This window comes from Typopeltis vanoorti, chromosome 5 (assembly GCF_054136105.1).
Source record: "Typopeltis vanoorti isolate ZY-2024b chromosome 5, IOZ_Tvanoo_1.0, whole genome shotgun sequence".
NCBI classification, from domain to species: Eukaryota; Metazoa; Arthropoda; class Arachnida; order Uropygi; family Thelyphonidae; genus Typopeltis; species Typopeltis vanoorti.
In genome coordinates, this window is record NC_143553.1 from 138,238,289 (window position 1) to 138,264,783 (window position 26,495).

General features: G+C 34.9%; 1 protein-coding gene across 1 annotated transcript in view; it reads right to left on the bottom strand.

The window, feature by feature from the left end:
- Positions 1 to 1,649: 1,649 nt before the first annotated feature.
- LOC150106865 (KICSTOR subunit 2-like) overlaps positions 1,650 to 26,495 on the bottom strand; it is a 128,488-nt gene continuing 103,642 nt past the window's right edge. The window contains exons 9-11 of the mRNA XM_090392775.1: positions 10,320 to 10,482; positions 5,248 to 5,346; positions 1,650 to 1,902 (exon numbers count right to left, since the gene is read on the bottom strand). Coding sequence (XP_090248901.1) covers positions 1,729 to 1,902; positions 5,248 to 5,346; positions 10,320 to 10,482 — 436 coding nt within the window. The 3' untranslated portion in view covers positions 1,650 to 1,728. The remainder of the gene's footprint in view (positions 1,903 to 5,247; positions 5,347 to 10,319; positions 10,483 to 26,495) is intronic.

Genomic DNA, 26,495 nt, shown 5'->3' on the forward strand with positions numbered 1-26,495 from the left:
TTACCAGAGTGCCTAACCCCAACTATGAAATTCAGAAGTGGTGGTGTGATGGTATGGTATGGAACATTGAATTTCAAAAGGTATCTGAACATTCTGAACAATGTACTGCCTCCTACTTTGTGGCATTTCTATGGAAATGCCCATTGTCATTTTTAGCAAGATAATGCAACGTATCATAAGGCTACTGCTGTAACTACATGGTTTATGGACATAAACGTCACCACACTTCACTGGCCTCCACAGAGTCCTGATCTTAACCCTAGTGAACATCTGTGAGATGATCTGGAGCACTGGGCGAAATCAATGGATGTCCACTCCACAACAGTCCAGGACCTCATTACATGCCTACAGTAAAAATGGTTCAAAATTCTCATTGATTGCTATCATATGCATGCAGAAAGTATGCCCTGTTGGATTGCTGCGGTCATTGTAGGGAAAGGAGGTCCTACATCTTAGTAAGGTGGTTGCCATGGCTGTTTGCTCCTCACCAGGGGCGGCTCAAGCATAGGCACTGTGGAACTACAGCATCCCCAATTTTTCTCAATATATAAATATATTTATTAATTTATATTTCCTTGTAATATTTAATTTTATCATCAACAATTCTATACAATTCTCTTATTTTGTATAAAAAATAATAAAAATCTGTCTTGCAGCACTTAGGAGGGTGAAGGATGCTAGTAGCACTGTGTTTACCACAGTGTCATATTGCTATGCATGCAAGCATATGCACATCATAGTAAGATGCGTGCTATTAGCGTAATGTGGCACTGTCCGTCGTGCAGTTCCACTGTTGTTTATATGCAGTTTACACCAGTAGTAGAGTGTTCGTAGTGCTTATCGCGTTTACTCCGTCTCTTTAAATATTTGGACATTACAATTAAAGAATTTAATTGATGTGCAAAAATTGTAAATCCATTCTTTTAATTACAATTAAAGGAATGGATTTTATTTTTTAAGTAATTTTGAATTATACTAAACTGTATAATTTTATCGATAATGAACCATATTTTTTCATGAAACAAAACAAGAAGAATATATTTTATTTTTAAGTAATTTTGAATTATACCAAACTATATAATTTATCGATAATAAACAATATTTTTTCATGTTTAATTTTTTATTTAATTTTTACCATAATTTTGATATTTTATCCAAATACGCATATAACACTGTACTTACAGTGTGTATATATATTTCGAAAGTTGCAGCACCCCACGATTTCAAGCCATGAGCCACCACTACTCCTCACACTATGTCTCTTGACTTCTTTCCAAGCAGTGTATTATTACATTATAGAAAGTTATTAAAGGGGTTCAATAAGATTGACATAAAGTAAATTTTTCAATACATGACAGAAAGAGAACTAGTGGTCACCAGTGGAATCTGTGCAAGAATGTGGTTAGGTAAGGGTGTGCAGACTAGATTTTTTAGATCTGAGTAAGTGGAATGGATTGGCAGAATTAGTTGCGAGTGCCCCTGACAGTAAATGAGTTTAAGGAGAGGAGGTCAGATATAGCATTATGTGTATAAAAGTTAGTGTGGGTTTCCCATGATGAGTCTTTGGACTCCATGGGGATATCCATGAAAAAAAATAAAAAAATCTAATAATAAATTTGTTTATTTTTGATTAATAGAAATACTTTATAAAATAAAAATAAATCTTTATTAACCAAACAGTTATATAAAAAAGGCTATTTACATTTTCCATATTACCACATTTGAAGCTTATTTTGATCCTGGTTTAAGACTTGCAAAAATTTTATTACACCTTAACTGATCATAAAGATCCTTCATAAAGCTGTGTACATGAGAATCTCTTTCTGATTTCCGTCCTCCAAATATCATGACTAAAGTAATGGAGGGCTCAATTCGACACAGAAAATACGTTGTCTGTACAAGCTGGAGTGAAAATAAAATTTTATAAATGGTACACTATAAAGCCATATAATCAATCAGTAAAATAACCTCAGTTAAGAAATTTTTATTACTAACAATTAAAATTATGCTTAGTTATTGACATTCATAAAATGAATATTAACTGGCATCTACTTAACCAAAATAGTCCAAAGTTTAGAGTGTACTTCTAAGGCATATTCACTTACATACAGACAAGTTTCTATGAAAAGAAAGGATGTTTAATGATGTTTTATATTTGCTAACACTTGGATAAAGGATTAAACCAAGAATACCAAGAATAGATGTAAGGCAGAACCTGAAGCGATGTGTTAAATAATTGGAGTTTGTAGTCCTTGAGCAAACACTTAGTGAGAAATGCAATTCTAGGGAATACAGGTAGATGTAAAAGCAGATGGTAGGTTTACAGTTGGATTATGGATGGATGTTCATCAGCTTCTTGTGTTATTACAGAATGAGAAGTAAGCAAAGAAACTGCAAATAACTCAGTGGAAAAGTGTTCATGGTCACTTTTCTGACTAAGTACCTATAGAAAAGACAGATACAGATCACCAATGAAAATAGTAATAGGGATGACCCTGTGAAAAGAGGTCATTAATTAGTTTCAGTGCTTTCTTTTGGACAACAGTGCTTTTTAAGGAAGTATTTAGTGCATTACCCCAAATTTTCTAAGTGTTCTAAGTTTATGTAGATCTGTACAGAATCATAGATAGATGTCTTGAGCAAAAAAAACAAGTTTTTTGGATATTAAGAAAGTTATGAATGCATTTTGTGTCAGGATATGCTAGAAGTCAATCACTTAAAAATAAGATCTCACTTGTGAAAAAGAAGAGAGAACTGTGATTTTGTGGGATTAAAGTTAATGAGACAGACTCCTGTGAGGCATGGTAAGGAAATCTATGTTTAAGGTAAATCACAAAGAATGGGAATACATGAGCACGTCAGGGTTTGTAAAATGAGTAAAAGGAATGCAATATACTATTATCAGAAAACTGTGGACAGGATCTGAGGTGAGTGAGAGGTCTTTTATATAAAAAGCAGAGCTCAGGGGACCTTATGTATCAATAGAGAAACCTGAAGAGAGTAAAGGGCAGGAGAGAGGAAACTGGCTATCCATCTATAAAGGATAGAAGGCTGACCACAAAATGCTAGTTTGATGAGCATACTTGTATGCCAGTTGAGTGTGCTAACTTTCTCCAGACCTTTCCATGACCTTGACAGAGATCCTCTGCAAATTTAGAGTAGTTGTCGATTAACTGGTGGGCTTCCAAGTTCTGAAGATATTTACTGTTTATGACTTTTAGAGAGGGCAATGGATCAAGATAGATATCAATTGAGTATGAAAGGGTACAGTGATGATACAGAACAGGTATTAGTTTAGTAGAACAACTTGTGTTGACAACTTTGGGAATACCATCTGAACCAGGCCTTTTTTTTTTTTTTGTATGTAGGTTGAATCTTATACAACCTATTCATATCTTTCTGGTAAAAGAGCAGAGGAAATATGCATTGCACTCTTTTTGATTTTCTTTGTTCAAATCACCTATGCAGGAGTTGGTGCCAATTTTGTCAAAGGGGACAGTGTTAAATAAAGATACAGTTGGTAGTGGTGCATCTGATTATGTGAAAGTGATATAAGTGTAGATGGCAATGTCTTTAAACCACAAAAGGATGCTTAAAAAGGATTCAGTTAGACACAATGCATTTGTTGTTGTTATACCTATCTTTGCCTTAGTGTCAATACACATATTTAAATTAACCTGTAAATAAATTAGCATTGCATCCTGCTTGCTGATGCTATTTATGCCATTCCTCTAGTCACTGTTTATGTGATTTTAAATTGTTTTTCTTCACTTATTTAACCTGTTTTCATTTATCCGAATATTAGAATAGAAAAACATGTGAAGATTTGGTCCCTGCCTCACAGATCATAATGTCATGGATGAAAATTTACATTCCTGTATTCATATGTAAGCAGATATAAATATAATAAAATGTAGTTCAGCAGAAAGCATCTATTTTTTTAAAAAAAATTCTCAAAATATATTTTGAAATCTGTTCTTGCTTGATCTGATTCAATCTCAAACTGACTTAACTGAAACTAAAATAATGTGATCAGGGACACAAATGAGTGACAAGCAACAGCTTGAACAGATGGGTTATATGGGCAAATGATAATGTGAAGTGTACCCACTTTACAAGGCTCTGATAAGACTATATCTGCACTACTCTGTGCAAATATGGTAATCTAGATTTCAAGAACATAGGTAGCAGCTGAAACTATCTGAATGTGGGTAACCAAGGTGATAATTGGCCTCTGGAACTGCACATATGAGGACACACTGAAAGAATATGTGTCTGATTCGAAACATTAATTCTGTTCTGCTAAACTCTTAACATTTTATAAGTCCTAAGCTTGGCTTATCACACACAAAAAAGATTCTACTTCTCTCCTTACTTTTTAAAATATTCCAATATCCTTTTAAGACCAGCTTTGTTTTCTTGGGCAGAGTATCAAATCCAACTTATCCTGACCAAAGATATTACATCCATAACCTCCCCAGTCTCTAAAAAACTTCTTTTTTCATTCAAAACATCCTGTTCTGCTAAACTCTTAACATTTTATAAGTCTCAGATCCCACCAACATTGGAATACTGTTTGCACATTTGAGATGGTGTAACCAAAAGCTACCTAAAAATTCTTGATGATATACAGAAGAGGACAATCTGCTTAATGGACAACACCTCTCTCTCTCTCTCTCACACAGACTCCTCTTTAGTCACTTTCCCACAAGTGCTCTGCACTGTGCCTTTTCTATAGATACTTTCATCAGCACTGCTCTCTGCTGAACATACTGTAATTCCTCCACTTTCTTCCAACCATGTAAGAACTCAAGCAGCTACCAGCCAACACCCACACAATGTCCAACTGCATATATGCTGAACATATTTATCTTTTTCATTCCATTCACCTCTGTTCTTTGGAATAGTCTATTCCATACTGTTTTTTTCCACTGAATACAACCTCAAACTCTTAAAGAAGCAAATCAATATATTACTTCTTGCTCTTTAACACTCACTCATACATTATTGCATACCTTCCAAGAACTCATCAGACTCTCCCTTGATGAGTTCTTGGACTTCCTGGAGAGATCTGCATAATAACAGGTATGTGTTGAGTTCATATTAAAAAAAATATTCTACAATAAATCAAAAGCATACTGAGACTTTAAGTAAATGGGATTAACTTTGTTAATGTACAATATACATTAATCTGTAGAAAATAAAATTTATGATAAAATTATAAAAACTACTATAATTATTACTTACAGGATCATAAAAGCAAATAATGTTATCAGTATTTCTTAATTCAACACCTTTATTTGTCATGATCATAATAACACCAGGCCAATGAGAAAGTGGTTTATCCTATAATGCAATAAGAAAACAATACAAATATATATTGATATGGGAAACAATATATGCTGATATTTTTATTAAAACTTCCTAAATATGCTATTTATTTAAATTATTTTACAGAAATCTACATGAAACTCATTTCAGCAATCCATATATCCCACATATTAAGCCACTAGGTGTCACATGTTACATATTAGGCATCTTGTAGGCTATGATGGGGAAAAAATGCAATTTCTTGTTTCTAATAAGATACTGGCATCTTATATTTACATATTATTTATAATCTTGTAATTGCCTCTCCAATAAATTCTTAAACTTTCAAGTTTCAAGTAGAGTAATGTAGACAAACATCAAAACAGATAAACTCTGGACAATAAACCAATGCGATATATTTAAGTCTATGCAATGAGAAATTAAGAGATGAAAATGATATGAAAGTTCTGTGAAAAATTAGGTGTGTGAACTAATAGCACATCAGTAACAAAAATGACATTGAAAATGAAGATATTAGAAAGAAATTTGCTGTAACTTTAAAAAAAAGTGTTTAAAGTAAATATTACAAAGGAAAAATAATCAATCTCTCTCTCTCCAGAGAGAGAGAGAGAAATGGATTGATACACCTGCACTACTAAGAAAATAGGCAAAGAAAATGCTGATTATAATAATTATTATTATTATTATTCGTGACACCTCCAAGGAGTTCGAAGTCTAACACAAGACTTCAATTATTAAGGAATGAAATCATATTTTGAACTATTCATAGAGAAGACAAAAGACATAACATGGTCATTAATATGCATCATCATTAATTTCCTGATATGTATCCTCAAAGGGTGTTCTCAAGGCTACTATGACAGCACTACATGTGGAAAGCCAGATGGCTTCCCACCATATCAGCTTTGCTTATAACGTGTTCTATTACTAAATTTAATTTGCCATCTTTACTAAAAGCTGTGCCTAAATAGTAAAAATATATGTTCCTAACTATCTTCATAATTTTGGTCTTTTTATTGTTCATTTTCATACTATTGTTACAGATGTTTTCAATTTAGTTAGAGAATGCCAGAGACTTGCACTGGATGTATTTAGAAGAACATCATCTGCATAAAGTAGATGATGTTTTCTGAAGAAATACTGATAAGATTAGAATCAGAGATATTGAATATATCTCCGATTCTAATATCATGTTTAATGTCACTTTTCTTTCATAATGTGATCCTTATAGATGATGAATAAGAGTGAGGATAATGTGCATTCTTGTCTTATACCTACTGATTTTACATCAAATCATCTTCTTATATTTCCTTCAATTCTAACTTAAATATTGACTATATATTGCTCCATATAATGTTCCATTTACCCCATATAATTGTAATGTTTTGAAAACTTTACAATTTTTTCTGGGACTGTGTCATATGCTTTTCGTATTAATATGTATTATGAAATGAAATTACAATTTATAATGTGTGTGTGTGTGTGAAATATTTGTAATTTTTATATCAGTTCTACGTGACAGAAGTTTTAGGACTTACAGTATACTGGTCTCATCTGGTCTACAAGTAGAGAAACACCATTTTTAAAATTTTTTTAAATAATTGGAGATTATGAATGATAAAACAGAAAAAAACTCATATGGAAAATCTTAATGTTTAACTGTAGAATTTTCAATTGTGTTTCATAGGCATCTTCAGCATATAAATGGAACAGCAAGTAAATAACAACAGCAATTGTTTAATTGATGTTCCATTTATGTACTAAGATACTTGTAAAACATAGATGGAAATTTTACAATTAAACATCAAGATTCTCCATGCAAGTTTCCCTGTTTTGTATTGTTATTCTTAGTATAACTTGAGGTATTCCAATTTCGAAACAAATACTAGATTGTAACATTGGTGAATAATTCCAAAGAAGAAAGATAGATAGGATTAAAGAGGAGAAACTGGTTTGGTGTTTATAGTTGGATTGTGTGTGTGTGTGTGTGTGTGTGTGTGTGTGTGTGTGTGTGTGTGTGTGTGTGTGTGTGTGTGTGTGTGTGTGTGTGTGTGTGTGTGTGTGTGTGTGTGTGTGTGGATGTTGATAAGATGGATGCCAGTTTGTTGGAATAGCAGAGAAGAAATTACTTATATAAAATGAAAAAAGGAAAAGCAGAAACAGACTTTCTGTGAGACAGTAGTTGGAGTGAGTCTGGGTGACAGGTATTGTCAATTATGTTGCTGGAAAATTTAGTTGGAACTTTTAAATAGCAAATATGATTATAACAAATTATTTAAAAGTTCCAACAAAATTTCCATAAAAACAGTACTATGCCAATGGAATTTTCAATTCATTTTACCAGACTATCCATTATAAACTATTCCTGAGTTGTTATAGTGAGTCATCTGTTAACTGAACTGCTGGACACTACCAAGAATTTTTAGATGCACACCACCTCTAAATGTTAAAAAAACAATATTCTAAAGTTGGGGAGATTTGTATTTGTACCGAATTAGCACTTAGCCAGGTGAGATGTTCTGAGTTCACACAAAGATGTTCTTGAGAATAAAAAGCCTGATGAGATGTTCATACGAAGAAAGGCTAGCCTGATGTGTCCAAGAAGAAGAAGAAGAAGAAAAAATATGCTTTTGTTTCAGGATACAAGTATTACTTAAATGAAAAGAGAAGTAAAGAAAAAAAAAATGCATTCTTATTTTTGTGAGAGACAAGAACAAAAGGACTGTACTATTGATAACACTGAAGATGACTACACTTTCTTTATCCCACTGAAGAATGGAATGGAAATTAGTGTTTTAAGATTCTGGAAAGTTCTGAAACTTGGAATGATAGGGCACTGTGATGTATGTCAGAAAATGAGAAGGAATGGAGTGTTCTATTATTAAAGTTATGGATAAGAAATAATCAAAATGAAAAAAAAAAAAGCCCATCATAAATGGTTAAGCAGTAAATGATTAGAAGATGCAATAGAATATAAAAGAATAAGAGCCATAGCTAAAAGAGAAGTCAGAAAAAGACAGAGAATCATGGAACAAATTTGTTTCTAATTTAAAACATGATTTGTATAAAATAAGACCCAAATGCAGATACTAAAGAAAACATAAAATTAAACACTGAACTGAAATTAGAAGAATTTCTAAATTTCTACACAGAATTGTGGACAGATAAATATTTTAAAAAAGATAACTGGCAAACATTTAATGAAAATGAAGAGGAAATAACTAAAGAAGAATTAGAAATCAGCCTGAAAGAAACAAGAAACAGAAAATCACCTGGAGAAAATAAGCTAGGGTCAGAACTATATAAATATGCAGGACCAAGATTCAAAGAAAGACTCTTATTATTTTTAACTAAAATCTATACAACTGGTAACCCCCAATAGAATGGAAAAAAGCAATTGTGATTCCTATCTTTAAAAAAGGTAGTAGAGATGACCCTAAAAACTATAGAGGTATAAGTATACTAAATTCCTGTTACAAAATATATAGCAGAATTTTAAATAGCAAACTAATGATATATTCCGAAAACTTTATTTTAGAAGTACAGAATGGGTTTAGAAAAGGACGATCATGTACAGACCCGACCTTTTGCCTAAAATTAATAATAGAGAAAAGAAGAGAATACAATTTAGAAACACATATTGCATTTATTGACTTTGAAAAAGCATTTGACAAAGTTAAAAGAAGCATTTTATTTAGCATATTAAAAGAAAGACAAATACCAAATAATATCCTAAAAGCTATCATAAGTATATATGAAAACAATCAAATACAAATAAGATTAAATCATGAGCTATCATATACGAGAGAGATAAACCAAGGGGTCCGACAGGGATGTCCCCTCTCAGCAACTCTTTCTAATATTTACCTAAATGAAATAATAATAAAATGGAATAAAAATTTCCATCAAGGTATTAAACTTTCTCCTACTGTGAACTTAAACACTCTCCTTTTTGCCGATGACCAAACAATAATTACAAATTCTGAAGATAACTTACAGAAAGCTATTTTAGATCTAAATGAGATAGCAAAAGATTATGATAATATCAACAGAAAAATCAAAAACTATGGCCTTTAAAGGACAAGATCCAGCAAGAACTAAGATAGTAATAGATAACAAGATCTTAGAACAGGTGAATTCATTTAACTACCTAGGATGTATGATCACATATGAAAATGAAAAAGACATAAACCTAAAAATTGCAAAATGTTTAAAAATAACAGGTGTAATTAACTCTATATTTAAACCAAACCTAGTTCAAAAACAAACCAGACTAAAAGTATACGATACATTAGCCCTACCACTGTTATTATATGGAAGTGAAATCTGGACAATAAAACAAAAAGACAAACAAAGATTAATAACAGCAGAAATGAAGTTTATGAGAAAAACTGCAAAGTATACCCTATTTGATCACAAAAGAAATGAAGAAATTATGAAAGAATTAAACCAAGAACCAGTTAAAGAAAAAATTTAACCAAATTTAAAAACATAAACATAAATGGATGGAACACATTCAAAGAATGAAAATAGAAAGATTACCAAAACAAGCCTTAAAGTACAAGCCATTAGGAAAAAAGAAAACCAGGACGTCCTCTTAAAAGATTCAACAATGACGTCTAAGGCTGGAACAGGCCATACTAGGCCTAAATCCTTGATATGCATGATGATGATGATGATGGATAAGATCATCATATAGATCATCTCCTTCCAAGATAACTGTTTTTCTATCACATACAAGTTAGGTTTCATTCTTAGAATAAAAAAAATTTCGTTAAAATATAATGCCAACTTAGGAATTTCCATTAATATTTTCACTATGTGTATACATACACTATCATTTTGAAATTGTTTTCATTTGCAAAATTTATGGACAAGATAAAAAGAGAAACACAAAAATATAAAACTATGAAAAAGCAACTTACTGCATAAAAAAAAAATTCCATGCATATGATTATAGTTTTTTTATTTATTATTATTATTTTTACCTGGGGAGAGCATACAATTGTAGGGTAAGAGTCCAGTCCTTCTGGATGCTCAAAGTATTTATCTGGATATGTATAACCATGACCCTTATAATACTCTAGCCCATGGGTGTCTAGTACCAATGCAACAAGAAAAGCATCTGTCCTACGTTGAAAATTTGAAATTCTTAAAAAAAAAAAAAAATGTATAATTAGCCTATAATAGGTTACTGATCCCCTCATTATGTAAAAAGAACTTGTCATAAACAATACTCATTGAAAGTTTTTTATCAGTGGGTTACAAAGCATATTACACTCCCTTTGTTTATGCTTGCATAAAGGATTAAAAAAAAAGAATATAATTTCTTGTCAAATATAAGATACTCAAAGATAATTTAGAAACTTACTGACATATATAATCTAGTATTTTGTTCAGTTCCCTCCCCTCACTTTTGACATCAATGCTTAATTAAATGAAAAGAATTTACTGGGTCATAAAAACTGATAATAAATTTTATGTTAGTACTTTTTATATTACTAATAACTTAGTAAAATATTTTAGCAATATAAACAGTTTTAATACACTAATAAAATGTTTAATTAAAATTTTAATCAAATATTTTTATTAAACTTATTAATTTTTTAAATGAAAAACTTTAAAATGAAAAATTAAAATTTTAAATCAAAATCAAGTGTTTGTGCTATAACTGTTCCTTTTATCAGTATTTTAAATGCAACCGAAAATTGAAAAATTTCAGTTAACAAGTTTGGCCAGGATTAATCAGAATTTCTATATCATCCAAACTGTTTCTGTTATATTAGAAGATGTCTTTAAGAATGTGTCAGGGAAAGCTATGGAATTAGCATCAATGGAAAAAATAATCTCAATTGCTCACATTTTGCAGATAAAATTGTTTTTAGCAAATAATAAAGAAGAAACTCAGGAAATGCTAAATGGCCTATTTGTATAATAGCAGAGAAAGCAGGGGGGAAAAAAAGATTTAAAGATTAATCTAACTAAAACCAAATTGATGACAAATTCAGATCAAACCAAATTAAAACTAACAGATAATTGTATTGAAATTATGGAGAGCTATATTTATCTTGATCAATTTAAATCATCCTGCAGGATGATTTAAATAACTTGGCACTGTGGGCAAAGGATAACGATTATCTTAATGTTGCAAAATGTAAGGTTATGCACTTCAGGTTGAAAAGGTTACATGTGGTGTATCAATATTGATGGTATTCATATTTCCTACTGAATTGTAGGAAATTGGGGGATAATGTTGGACAGAGTTGAAGTTCAGAGAGCATACTGCAAAAGTTGGTAAAACAGCTCCAAGGATTACTTGCATGTTGAAAAACATTCTGACAAGTAAAGATGGGGAAGTTATTATCCAAAAAGCTGTGCTTTGGCTGCATCTTGACTAATGTGCACAGATTTGGTCACCTGGGTTTTTTGGGGAATCGGGGGTGGTAGAGGGGATTTGGAGTAAGTGACTAAGCTGGTGATAGGTCTGTGGAATAAAATTTGGTTGATAGGCAGAAAAGAGGGGACATGATAGAACCTTTTAAGATATTAAAGGGGTTTTATAAAATTGATGTAAAGGAAAATTTTCAATATATGGCAAATCGAGAACTAGGGATCATTTGTAGAAGTTGTGTAAGAGTGTAGTTAGTATGGGTGTGAACTAGATTTTTGCATGGAGAGTGGTGAATGAGTGGACTGAATTGCCAGCTAGAATTAACTGCACTTTCCCTGATAGTGAATGAATTTAAAGAATTGTATGATTGGTTTTATGTGTAAAATATTTAGTTTGGGTCTCCCATGATGAGTCTCCAGATTCCATGGAGATACTATAATAATAATAATTAGTTAGTTAGTTTCAAGGAAAAATAAGATAAAGTAAAAGAATCACAGAAGGAAACAAAGTATTTTGGCTGTATAAAGATTATCTGTTAGGAGATTTCCTATGTGCTTAAAAAGAAAGCTCTATAATATGTGCATTATTCCAGTCATGGATACAAACTAAAAAACAGAAAGACAAGTTGCATGAGACCCAAAGAGCATTAGAGAGAAGAATGCTTCACATAACAAAAAAGAGATAGAATAAGAAATACTAGAATTAGAGAGAATACTGGAATAAGATATTGTGAAGTGTTGTAAAAGCATGTAAATGGAGATGGGTTGGCCATATTAGTAGACTACCATACAGACAAAAGGTGGACAAAATTAAGCACTGAATGGATACCAAGAGAAGGAAATGTCACTAAAGAACAAGACAATGAGATGATTTACAAAGTTTGAGATGAGATGGTGGATACTGGCTAAAGACAGAAGTGGATGCCTAAATGGGAAGCATATATTTAGCAGTTGATGGAAAGAGGCTAATGAAGAAGAAGAATTAGAATTAATAGTTCTTATTAAGCTTATTAGTTACAATATGACAGTCTGATCACCTAGCAGATTTTGATAAAATTTGCTGCTATACTCATTAAAATTCAAGACAGTATATGAATTTTGTGCCATGCAAGCCATTTAGTGTTGTGTTTAGCACAGTACTAAATTAAAGGGCAATTAAAGGCTGTTAGCTAAAAACTATTATTGCAATCCCATTTTCAGGTGCATGTCACAACGATACACAAGGACCTATTAGCATTACTTTGTTATTATTATTATTACGGGCAACTCCAAGGAGTCCTTAGATGCATCGAGGGAGGCCCTAAAACACCATGTCAAGAACTATCTAACATTTGTGCAGTATCCATCATGCTTTGTTTAGAACTCATTCACAGCACCCACAACAGACACTGGCAACCTATTTGACTCATTCACCACTCTCTAAACAAAAAACCTAGTTCTAACTACACTCTTACTCAATTTCCATGGATGACCCCTAGTTCTGCCACCAACACACCTGTTCTGAAAAATTTCCTCTCAATTAATCTTGTAAAAACCCCTCAGTAATTTGTATGTCTTAATTATATCCCCTTTTCTGCCTATCAACAAGTTTCTGTAACCCACAAATCTTCAAATCCACAATGTTCTCGTAAGGTTCATTCCATAGACCTGCTACCATTTTGGTCACTCACTTCTGGATCCTCTCCACCTCCTCCTCATCACCAAGAAATCCTGGCATCCAGATCTGCAGACAGTAGTCAAGGTGGGGTCTTATCAAGGCTTGATAAAGAGGAACAATAACCTGCTTGTCTCTGCTCATCAAAGTATTCTTCAGTGATCTCATGAGCTGCTTTAGCACTTTTGCTATGTGCCCCCTAAACTTTAACTCCCCATCCACTAATACTCCCAAGTCTATGACTTCATCAATTTCCTGGAATATAGCTAGTAATCTTTTGTGATTACCATACAGCTGGTAATCTTTTGACCCCAAATGCATAACCTGACACTTTGCCACATTAAAATGACATCCATTCCGCTTTTCTCAGTCTGCCAATCTATCCAAATCATCCTGCAAAATTTTAACATCATCTATATTAACCATTGCTCTATCCAACTTTGCATCATCGGCAAATAACTGAACAGTTCCTCTCAGATCCTTTCCCATATGTGTTATGAGAATGTGCAAGAGAATTAGAACCTCCTCTAACCAGGCTGTTTAATTTAAGTTTTAGTTCTGGTAAAGTTCCAATAGAGTGGAAAGAGGGGAAATTAATCCACTGCATAAGGGAAGCTCCAAGACAGAGGTAGCAAATTACAGACCAATCAGTATATCTGGAGTGGTGGTTAAGGTTTTGGAGAAATTGATAAAAATTAGAATTCAGGACTGGGCGGATAGCAATATGATACTTTATAATGGGCAACATAGTTTTGTGAAGGGTAGGTCTTGCCTTAGTAACTTGCTTACTTTCTATAATAAAGTAACAGTGGAGTTGGATAAAGGAAATCCTTACTCAGTGATACTGCTGGACTTTGCAAAAGCATTTGACAGGATTCCACACAGAACTCTGTTGCATAAATTGGAGCAAATAGGTATCAATCCAGAGCTGGTGATTTGGATTAGAGGGTGGCTGGTGAATAGATATCAAAGAGTGGTTTATGGAGGAGCTGAGTCCAGGAGAAGGCACGAGACTAGTGGTGAACCTCAGGGCTCAGTGCTTGGTCCTCTATTGTTTAATTTGTATATTAACGATATTGGAAATAATTTGAAAGGAAATATCCACTTGTTTGCTGATGAAGCAAAATTAGGAAGAGTGATAGTCAATTCAGATGATGAAGATATCTTGCAGGATGACTTAAATAGGCTGATGGTATGGGTGTAAGTAAATGGCTGTCAGTTTAATGTGGCTAAGTGTAAGGTGATGCACTTCAGGAGGAGGAGATCACATGCTGTTTATATATTAATGGAATTGAACTGCAAGGAGTTGACAAGGCAAGGGACTTGGGAGTTATTGTGGACAGAGAACTTAAGTTTAGAGAGCATATTGCAAAGGCTGTCAAAACATCACATCAAATTAGATGGTTGTTGAAGAGCACACTGACAAGCAGGAGATAAGGAAGTGATTCTCCCACTTTATAAGTCATTAATAAGACTGCATTTGGACTATTGCACCACAGATCTGGTAACCTGGATTTCTTGGTGATGAAGAAATGGTGGAGAGGATCCAGAGGCGAGTTACAAAGATTGTTGCAGGGCTGTGAGATGTTTCCTACGAAGATAGATTGAAGGTCTGCGAGTTCCAAAAACTAGCTGATAGATGTAGAAGAGGAGATATGATAGTGGCATATAAATTATTAAAGGGGTTTCATAGGATTGATACTGATGACTTTTTTAAGACCAGTGCAGGAAGGGAGGGAAAAAGGGGGCCATCCCTGGAGATTGTGTAAGAGTGTGGTTAATAAGGGTGCTAGGACTAGATTTTTTGTTTGGAGGGTTGTGAATGGATGGAATGCATTGCCAGAGGTAGTTGTGAATGCTTTGTCTGTGAATGAATTTAAGGAGAAGTATGACAGGTATTGTGTGAATAATGGTTATTTTAGGATCAATGTACGGTCTCCTGTGATGAGTCTTTTGACTCCATGGAGACACCGTTATAATAATAATAAATCATTAATGAACAAATTAAACATTAGAGGTCCAAGAACAGAACCCTGTGGCACACCACTAGTCACAGGCCTTTTTTGGATACTCCTGAATAAACTACTCTCTGATATCTCTCCATCAACCATCCTCCTATCCATCTCATGAACCCTATATCCATCCCCCATGTGCTGTAGTTTATTGATTGGAATTCCATGTGGTATCCTGTCAAAGGCCTTTGTAAAGTCCAGCAGTATCACTGTGAACTCATTACCTTTATCGAACTCAGCTGTCACTGTATTATAAAACATGAGCCAGTTACTGAGGCATGGCCTACTCCTTCACAAAACCATGCTGCCCCCCCCCCCCCCATACACTATTCCATTTTCTATTTATTCATTCCAGTATTTTGCTCTTGACCAAATTCTCTTTGACAACAACAGCCTGACTGATATGCTGATCTGTCAGTAATTTGCTACATCAGTCTTGGAGCCATGTTTATGCATCCCCTCTTTCCACCCCCTCAGGACTAACCCAGAGTTGAGACCTAGATTAAACAATATGGTCAAGGGTGTTGACAATTCCCTCGCTGCTTCACATAAAACTCAAGCTGGTATACCATCCAATCCCATGGCTGTATTCACATTAAGGTTCTGTAAAATGCTATGCACCTCCATTTCATTTACCTCAGTTCCTGTATAAGCCTTCGGCTCTCTCATTCCTGCAATATCACCACCTGGATGATATATTCTTGCAAAGTGTTCACATAGTAATTCTAATATTTCAACTGGTTCAATTATCTCCCTACCATCAGCATTCCTTAAAATCATTCTGCTATATACATTCTTTCTTTTACTTGCAGCATATTGAAAGAACTATTTGGGATTCTCTTTAGCCTGCATTGCTAACGTCCTTTCATAATCTGCTTTTGCCTTTCTTCCCACACTAGTTACCCTTCGTCTGTGACTTGTACTGCTCATGTGCCTGCAGGTCATCTTTTTCTTTAAATTCCCTTCACAATTGTTTCTTTTTTTGCAGCTCCAGCTTGATGATGGTATTCATCGATTTAACTCCCACTTGATTTACTCTCCTGACTCTAGGTATGCAAGCTACCATTACCTCCCTCAAATACTCCTTTCCACTTCCCATAGGCTACCAACATCCAGTTCTTGCAGTTTTATATGCCACGGCACTGATCCAAGTAATCTCCTAAGCTTGTCATACTTACTAGCCCTGTAATTCCACATATACCCATCTTAACTGAAAATTCCAACATTTGGCCACCTCCCAGGTCAAGACCATATGATCACTCTTACCCAATTGGTGGCAATGAGAACTTCTCAGATGCAATTGCTAGATTGAGGACATTCCATTACATTCTGTCTCAGGTAATTATTCCTTAGTAACTACATAAAATCCATTTCCTTCCTCCCATGTGACCTCTCCTCTTTCCAATCTATGTTCCCATAGTTGAAATACCCCATAATAATTATCCAGGTGCATATTCAGATATATGGATCATTATGAATTATTGAAATTTGAGTTCCCATCCATCACTATCACATATTAGGTCCACTGGCTATAGCTAGTAACTTAGCTAAGTTATAACTTTTTTATAATAATAAATAACTTTATATTTAATTGGTAATGACAAGGCAGTTAATTCTATTTCAGGAGTCTGCTATGTATGTCTTCTATTATCATTTTGAATAAGAGGAGAAATCAGAAAAGCTCCTCCTCTTACACTATAATGGAAATTAAAGTTAGGTCTTTCAGACCAAAGGGTCTCAAAACTATTGATATGCTTGAGAAATTTGGGATCTTTACCAAAAGTTTTTTACACTATTCTGGATTAACCTGGATACCTTTCAGAAAAATAACCACTCTTTTATATATATAACCATGAGTAGTTACAGTACATGGGAATTAAATACAACATGATGATAAAAAATCTCCAAGTATACATAACTGCAGTATATAGCTCTCACTGTACATACCAAGTTTCTCAAGAAGTCATGGAGGTGTGACTAGATTGAACAGCTTCCTGCCAGACATGCCTCTCTTAAGTATACACTGCTACTTCATGCCAGTGTAGTCCAATTTAATTAAGGTCCTGTTTGTTATTGTTGATCTATCTCATTTGGACCTACCTCTTTTCTTAACACCTTCGTTATCACTTACCATAATCTAAGTGAATATTCTGCATTTTGACAATATGAATGAACCATTGTGCACATGTTCCAATCACAGCAGATGCTAAAGAGGAGGTTGACTACTCCTCTGACATATCATTATTCATAAAATCAAACCATCTTACCTTCAAAATAGCCCTTAAACATCACACCACTGATCAAAAGTATCAAGTTTCTATCACTCATACAATGTCCATACACAAAAGACAGAATCAGAGTATTGTAAATTTTCAGCTTTGTTTTTACTGATATTCCACTTCTTTTCTAAACCATAAGTTTTTGAACACTTCTGAAGCTATTCCGAACCTTCTACTTCACTTCACTCCTCAGCTCACCAATATCAGTTACACAGCTACAAGACAAATAAAGTGAGAGGACTTCTTCTATAGCTTCCTTTAAGAAAAACAGGATTCATCTTTATTATCTATGTTTTCCAAATATTTATAATCAAATTTGACTTCTGCATCAACTACAGCAATAAAGTGGTTCATTTATTCCTCATTATTTATGAATAAGGCCAAATTATCATCACAATCCAGATCAGATACTCTAAGATCTAGAGATTCATAGACTTTCATCTCTAGTCCTTCCCTTAGTCTTGTTAATCACAAAAACAATTACAAGACTAAATTAGAAGAGGTGACAAGGCAACAACCTATCTTAAACTGGCCCCGTACACACACACACACACACATATGGATTTAGAACATAAAATATACCTAATCCCTCATTAGGAGGGCTGTACCTGCCCTCCCCTCAAAAGGGGATGGAGGAGAAAAGGGAGACCCCATCTGAATAAGATAAAACTCCAGTTATTATTTTAAACTATTCACTAAATATTGCATCAACTTTAACACAAACCTTGCTGTTATCATATAAAGCAGTCACATAATGCTAGTGAGTTTGTCAGATATTCCATAAGCTCTTACAATTTTCCATAAATTTTGCCTATCAACTTAATCAAAAGCCTTTTTGAACTCAACAAAACATGTGATCACAGGTTTCTGAAATTATAAACACTTCTCAAGGATCTACCTCAGTGAATGGTAAATGCAGCTTCTTTTCCTTTGGACTCCACCTAGCTCATCTGTAAGTTGCTCAACAGGATGAGAACATGGTTGGCACAAGATCATTTATTGTGCCGAGCATAGAGAACTTAACTTAGAACATACAATACGCTGATTTCCCTATAACTCTCACAAACAGTGCAATCATCTTCCTTAAAAATAGGAATTATTATACTCCTGCATCGTGTTGTTTAAGGAAATTAACAAAGTAGACTAGATAATAACTAAAAATATTTAATTATTACTTCCTATTTTGCTGAAGTTAAATTGGCATCTTCAGGGATTAATATACTGGTATTAAACACATGCACACAGGCACACTTCAGTAACAAAGATGGAACAGGAGAGATACAGGATAACCTAAAGTCCTATAATTATGCCACCTATTGCTTTGGTTGGGTGTTCTTGGCAGTTGGGCTAACTATCTGCCAGTGAGGGGGTTTCCCATATGAGAAGCAGTTTGATGCAACCATATTTGTTTAGGTTGGGATAGTTGATAAGAATTGCAGCAGATTTGAGGAAAAGCCTCTTGAATTTAAATTTGCTTCAATAGAGTAAGGTGGCTTTTTTTTCACAACAGATTCTGTGATAGGTATTCAGGGCATGGTCTGCTAATCCTGAGTGGCTGAATTGGTAGAAATGGATGTAAACCTGGTTCTCTGATATATGTTGGCTGTCCTTTCTGTTTGTCCATAGTATGAACATTTGCATCCAGGGGTACCTTGTACACTATGAGTAAATCCAGAGGTTGCAGCTGGTGTTTGGGAAAGTGGATAAAGGTTGCTAGTTTTTTTTGCAGTTCATAAGTGGTCACAAGATTGTGCTTTTTTTTAAAGATCTTGGCCACCTTTTATGAGACACCATAAATATAGGGGATGGATCTGCTGTCATCTATGTTTGGAAGGGAAGGGTGTTAAAATTCTTTTTATTTGGTGGGAGGTGTAGCCATTGGCCATAAAGATGTTTTTTTATGTGGGTGAGTTCTGTGTTGAGTGCAATGTTATCTGAGCAAATTAATTTTGCTGGATGGACTAAGGTTTTTATAGTTCCAAATTGTTGGGAGGAGGGGAGGTGATGCAACTGTTGAAGGATGTATTTACCTGTGTGTATGGGTTTTCTGTAGACCATGAAGGTCAGAGATCCATTTGGTTGTCATGTAACTAGGGTGTCTAGGAAGAGCAGATTGTTGTTATAGTTCGCCCACCGTTTCTAGGTCCCTGCTTCGCGTCTTTCCAAGAATAGTCGATTCATGCTGAAGGGGAGAAAGAAATGAAGGACGTCCGAATTGGTCGCCAACACGCGAAATCACGTGCTTTATAGGTAAAATTTTCCAACTGTTATACAAGTAACATAGTTAACTACAATGATCATAAAAGAGAAGTTAATTTTCTGATGTATAATAATAAACAACTCATCCCACAATACGGACTGATTACCCTATTATCGGAATGGATTCTCCTTTTTCTGAGATGCGCAGAAGTGTCGAGGGACCTCTAATTGGTGGGCGAACTATACTTTCTGTTGTGAATTGGATCCTTGGATGTTCAAATGGGATAGGAAAATGTATAAGGTGTCCCGGCCATGTGGCCAAATTGCAAACGTAGTGTAGCCAAACAGTGGATTTAACGGGAGAAGAATTTAGGGCATTCTCTTCAAATGTCTCCATGAAAAAGTTAGCCAAGGAGGGGAAGGGGGGGGGGAGGGAAGTCCATGCTGTGCCCTCTATTTGTAGAATTTTCCTTGTCAAACAAAACAGTCCGAGTTCATAGTAAACTGAAACAGGACTGAGATATCAGGAGGAAATTCTGCTTGGATAAGAGCCCAGGTGTCCTTAAATGAGACATTTGTGAATAAGGATGCAGTAGAGAAACTGACAATTAAGTCAATGTTGCGGAGTGTGAGGGTTTATATACTGGACTTAAAATGGGCTGATTTCTTGATATGCTACAAGGTATTTGCAACAGTACAAGAAAACGCTTTGATTAAATGTTTAACTAGTTTGTAGGTGGGTGAGTCTATACCATCTATAAAAGGGCATAGAGGTACATCCTCTTTATGGATTTTTGGAAGTCCATAAATACGAGGGGGGGGATCTGGAATTGTAGAGTTTTAAGTTTGTTGGTCACATCTGCTGGTCAGAAAGTGACATTTTTAGCAGTCTATGGATGGTTGTGATTTGTGTGTAAGTGGGATCATAATTTAGTTGGCAATAGGTAGATCAGTCTTTAAGAAGGATGGTAATTTTTTTTTATTGTAATCTGTATAGTTTAAAATGACAGTAGCATTGTCCTTGTGCACTTTCATATTATTATTTTTTGTTATTTCTGAGATAACTATTAATTTCTCAGGAACTAACAACATATACTAGAATATTAATTATAAAAGACTTTAATTAATATCTTCCTATATTTTGGCAATGTTACATTGCCATCATCAGGGATCACAAAAAACAATAATATGTGCATGCAGGCACTAACACTGGGCAAATAAGGCTAAAGAAAGGCAACAGAAGTTGGAACTAGAGACCCACACGGTGTCCCTAGTGGGCTAAATTGGATAGTCTTGGTCGCTGAGCTGACAATCTTAGAATGTATGCTTCCCAAATTTGGGGCAGCCTCATGCACCCAAATTTGTTGAGGTTTGGAAAGTTTTTCAAATCTGAAGCTTATTTGCTCCACCAAAGACCCCCCCCCCCCTCCACCACAGACATCAGGGATCACAAAAAACAATAATATGTGCACACAGGCACTAACAATTTGCAATAATATGTGCACACAGGCACTAACAATGTAACATTACTGAGTCCCTTGCAACTGCAAGGGACTCAGTAATGTTACATTGCCATCATCAGGGATCACAAAATAATATGTGCATGCAGGCACATATTATTGTTTTTGTGATTCCTGATGATGGCAATGTAACATTGCCAAGTCCCTTGCAGTTGCAAATTGTCTTACTATGACCAAACAGGTAGGACCGAACAGAAGGACTATATCTGGTTTCCAATACAGCCACACTCAGGACTTGCTCACCCTACTTTGGAAACCCACCACAGAATACGCTGGAAGAAGGCCATTCTATTAGAAGTACATTTACTAGATTAAAAGCTATTTGCTTCTTTCAGCACATTTATTAGATATAATGGAAGAAGGCCACTCTGTAGCAAATACAAGTTTCAAAGACTATTCTTCAAATCTGCCTCACCTCTGAAAAAACTTTCCAAACAAATCTGGGCACATGAGACTTCTCCAAGGATAAGTGGTGGATAGATTAATCATGTTGTTTTCGGGTGGTCTTGGAGGCATCAATAAATTTTTGTTAGGTTTCTGAACTTTTTGATGTGCTGACTTTTTACTTTTGTGAATTCCTTGGCAGCTGATGCATTTCGGATGACTAAGAGGATCATCCAAAAGTTGGCATTCAGCACAGCAGAGAGCTCCTCTTGTTGCAATCACAGAGCACATTGTGCCAATTTGCTCCTATAGTAGGGCAAAGCTAGGGCGATTGTAAACTGACTGTCAAGGAATTCACAAAACTGAGAAGTTAGCAAATCAATTCCAAATGGTCTAATTATTCCTGCCTAGTAACTGGAATAATTTATGACCTTGGCATTCAAATCCTCTAAATTAAATGTTATAAGCTTATCACTTTTATTAAAACTGCTATGTCTATGGTTAAAAAAAAGGACTCTTTAGCATTACTAGCATTTCTATTAAGTAATCGTTGCATTTATTAGTATCTAATTCATGTAATTAATAAAATAAAGGAAACAACTTTCCAAAACTTTGAAAGTTTCCTCAATGAGTCCTTCTTGGATTCCCTAGAGGATGTTATTTAAAATTATGGCCAAAGAAACTGGGACAATGAGACTACTATTTTATGTCTTAATTGTGTCTGTATGTTCCTTGGCCAATTTGCCTGTTTTGAGTGAGGAAAAATTCTGGCACCTCTTGATGAGACTGGTTACTTCCTAGAGAAGCATACAAAATCATCATCATAATAATAAGCACTTAGTCATTCTTATTAGCATTTGATTTATTCAGGGTCATCTCAGATTTTTTTAAACAATCTTTCATGATAGAATTTGTTTTTATGCAAGATTCTCATGTTTTTCCTGGTGTTCATTTAAAACTAAAGTTTCATTCCATAATATTTATTTTAATAACAAATACATAAAATATTATACAAACTCAAATACAGTTCACAAAGGATGATGAAAGTGTCTACTTTTCATTGTCCTGAATACAAAGTTTGAATTGTTTTTCATCATGTGGTGTTCAAGAGTTCTTTCATTTAATACATGATGGCAGGCTGCAACTCATGCATCACATGGATGTGTTACATTCTCAGATGAAACAAGTACATGTAGCTCAATGTGCATATCTAAAGACACATTCTTCTGCTGGGACAGTTTTCACAACAATTTAGAGAGGCAGCGTAACATGCTGAAATTTGCATCTTCCAGTATGTTCTTATTCAGCACCGTGAAAATGCTACTGTATTTTTGATCATACGCAGAACCAGTATACCGGATACTATGCAAGTACTATATATTTAAGTATACATTATCACTAGCTTTCAACAGCAATTTTCTTCCAAATTAATTTGTTACTTGTTTGGTCTCATATGTGATGTGATGTGGAAGACACCTACAAGGGAGTCCAAAGACTCATCGAGGGAGGTCACCTAATCCACAACTCTCCATCTCCACTACTCATATCCACTAACTACCTTCATCATCTACACCAACGCAATCAACCGTTGACCACCACTAGTATTTACACAGACAATCACAAACATCCATGCCCATGGCAGGATTCGAACCCACAGCCTTTTATCTGGAGAACAGATACGCTGACTATATGATGGAGGTATTTAAGCATATATGAAATTGAAGAGCTATTCCCCCCCCCCCTTCCATCTTTGGTGAGTCCTAACTTCATGGAGGTTACTACTTATGTTTGCTTATTCTGCTGTCTATTCCATACTTAATTTGCAAACTTCACTAAAAACTAGGTCTAAATATTTGAAACGTTTTATTATTTGTTTAGGTTCTCCACTGAACACACTTGGTGTTTTCACATTCCAGCTTATTTCTGTAGTTTATCTGTTTATTAATGATTTTCATACAAATCATGTTTCATGGCAGGTGTTAGTTAGAGTTAGGCAGCATTTAGTTAAAGAGTACTGAAGATTTGTACTGGATTTATTGAGGAGTATAAAAATCATCTGCATAAAGTAAGGAGCAGAGTTTAATATCTCTGATTCTGATATCAGCTTAAATGCCACTTTCCATCATAATGTAATCTATACAGATGAATAAGCAGGGAGACAGTGCACATTATTTCCCATAATAATGGAAGATATGGGAATGATACAGAGGACAACACAATTTTAACCAAATGTCCCCAATTTTAGGTCCTATCTACTAAAACTGCCAGATCTCTCATCTACTCCACCTTCTCTAAGATATCATCCCCCCCCTGCCAATCTTATACTGTGCTTCCTAAACTTTAAAACCTTACACACTGAATTGGTAGCCCCATTCAAAGAGTCTGATGAAGGCCACTTGCAAGGCCACAACATCTACTGTACTCCTCATAGTTTTTCCCAACTTTGGTTCATCTGCAAAGAACTGTATATCACTACTCAAGCCCTTCCCAATATAATTTACACACAAATTAAACAACAATGGACCAAAAAGAGACCCACAGGGAACACCAGTAATGACTTTCCTCTTCTGGGATATCACTCCCCCAGACAAAACTTACTAATACCTATCAGACAACCAATTTTCAATCCAGTCCACTAATCTACTATCCACCTCATCTGTTCCAGCTTGTCATGTGGCTATCTATCAAAAGCTTCAGCAAAATCTAAATATACCACTGTATATTTAGATTTTGTACATGCTTCCCCTTTATCCACCGCACCTGTTACCTTGTTAGAGTAATTTTTCTTTAGCAAATCCATGCTGTCCATCAAAGAGAATATTGTTGTCATTAACCTTATTATAAATCCATGCTGTTACTAGCCTCTCTAACACCTTTACCACAATGAATTGGAACAATTTTACCTTCTACCCACTGATTTGGAACTTGGGAAAATCTAAGACGCATGTTAAAGAGATAAGTTAAAGCTATTGTTAACAGCCTGGAGCATTCTCTCAAGACACATATGATATACCATCAGGTCCTATGGTTTTACTGACATCAAGTTTACTCAATTCTTCATATATCTCCTGCCCACTCACCCATCAGTAGCCTCCTCCCTTTCCACTGTTCTCAAGTTCTGCATGATGTTGCTTTCATGAAAATGAAATACCTTTAGGAAATTCTCATTTATCATTCTACCATTCTCACCAATGAGTATATTATCCTTCCACTACTGGCAACAAACTGAAAAAATTCCTTAAGATTTCTTTTGGTCTCATTGCTAACTGCTGCTCATACTGCATTTTTCAGCTGACTATTATCACCACTTATCATATTCTGCTTCCATAATGTCTTTCTTTCAAACTGATGCTTTGCCTCTTCATTCATCTATTTCCCGAACATGTCCTAAGTAGTACTGATCTCCTTTCCTTCCAATTCTTCATTCCATTATACAGCTGCAAGTTGTCTCCTGAGCTTATAATCACCAGCCTTATAGTTCCACACACATATCGCTTTCTCACAGAAGTCCTCATATGGCTGGCCATCAACCCTCACCAACTGGAAGGAGATTTACCTTTGATGAGATAAACAAATCCAAGACACTTGATCCCCATGTGCTTTCTGTTACATACTGCGTAAGGTAGCTGTCCCTCAAAATCTCAAGAAATCCATATTCTTTGTCTCCAGATGTTGTTTCTTCATTTCAGTCTATATTACATAATTAAAAGCAGCCCATTATGATCACCCTTTTCTTAATCGCTAGGGTGATTTGTCTATACATTTTCTTCTCACTGCCCTCCACATTACAACACCCAACTAGATATTTCATTGTTCGCATCCACATCACTACTTCAAAACCATTGCCACTATTTTCTTCTTTCATCTTCACTTTAGATAACTCCTTTGCTACCATCAACAGTGCTCCTCCTCCTCCCCTTTTATCTTTCCTATCCTCATAAAAAACATCTCTATTCCTGTCAGAATGTCATCCTCATTTAACCATGTCATTAATATACTTCATTAATGTTACAATTTCATTGCTTTTATTTCAAATACTTCTGTCATTTATAAACATATACAATAGCTTATTTCTGATTCTATAACAAGCTTCCCCAACTTCATGCCTCAGATGCGACTCTGCCATACTGTGCCTTGGCAACTAGTCTCTATCATCACTGATTGTACACCTCTCCTCACACCTCTTTGTTTTCCCCACATCCCAATCCTTTCTTGTATATACATACATTCACTCCTGTATCTATCATTCACTCTTCTCACGCAGTGTCTCCTTGTCCACGTACCCCCACTTCCCTGTTTGTCTTGTGTTCCTCCACTTTCTTTCTCTTTACTCATGCTACTCGCCTGTACATTCATAAGCTCTTCTAACTTACTTACCTGTTCTTGCATATCACCTCTACCACCTCTTGCTTCCTCAGGTCATCCATTCAGTTGCCATCTCTCTCTCCCACTCTTGCAGTAGTAGTTTCACCAGCTGACTCATGCCAAATGCATTCAAATGTAGCTCATCTCTTTTTTTATACAGATTCATCCATCCCTAAACTCATCTCACACATTCACAAAATGAATTCCTTTCTCTTTACATATCTCTGTTTGTAATCATTTGTAATCCTTGCTCACCATCTCAACTTATCATTATTATACCTGGGCAACACAATGATACCTTCATCTGTATAAAGATACCATACAGATATCTTTTACTCTTCTTAGCAACTTCCTAATATCC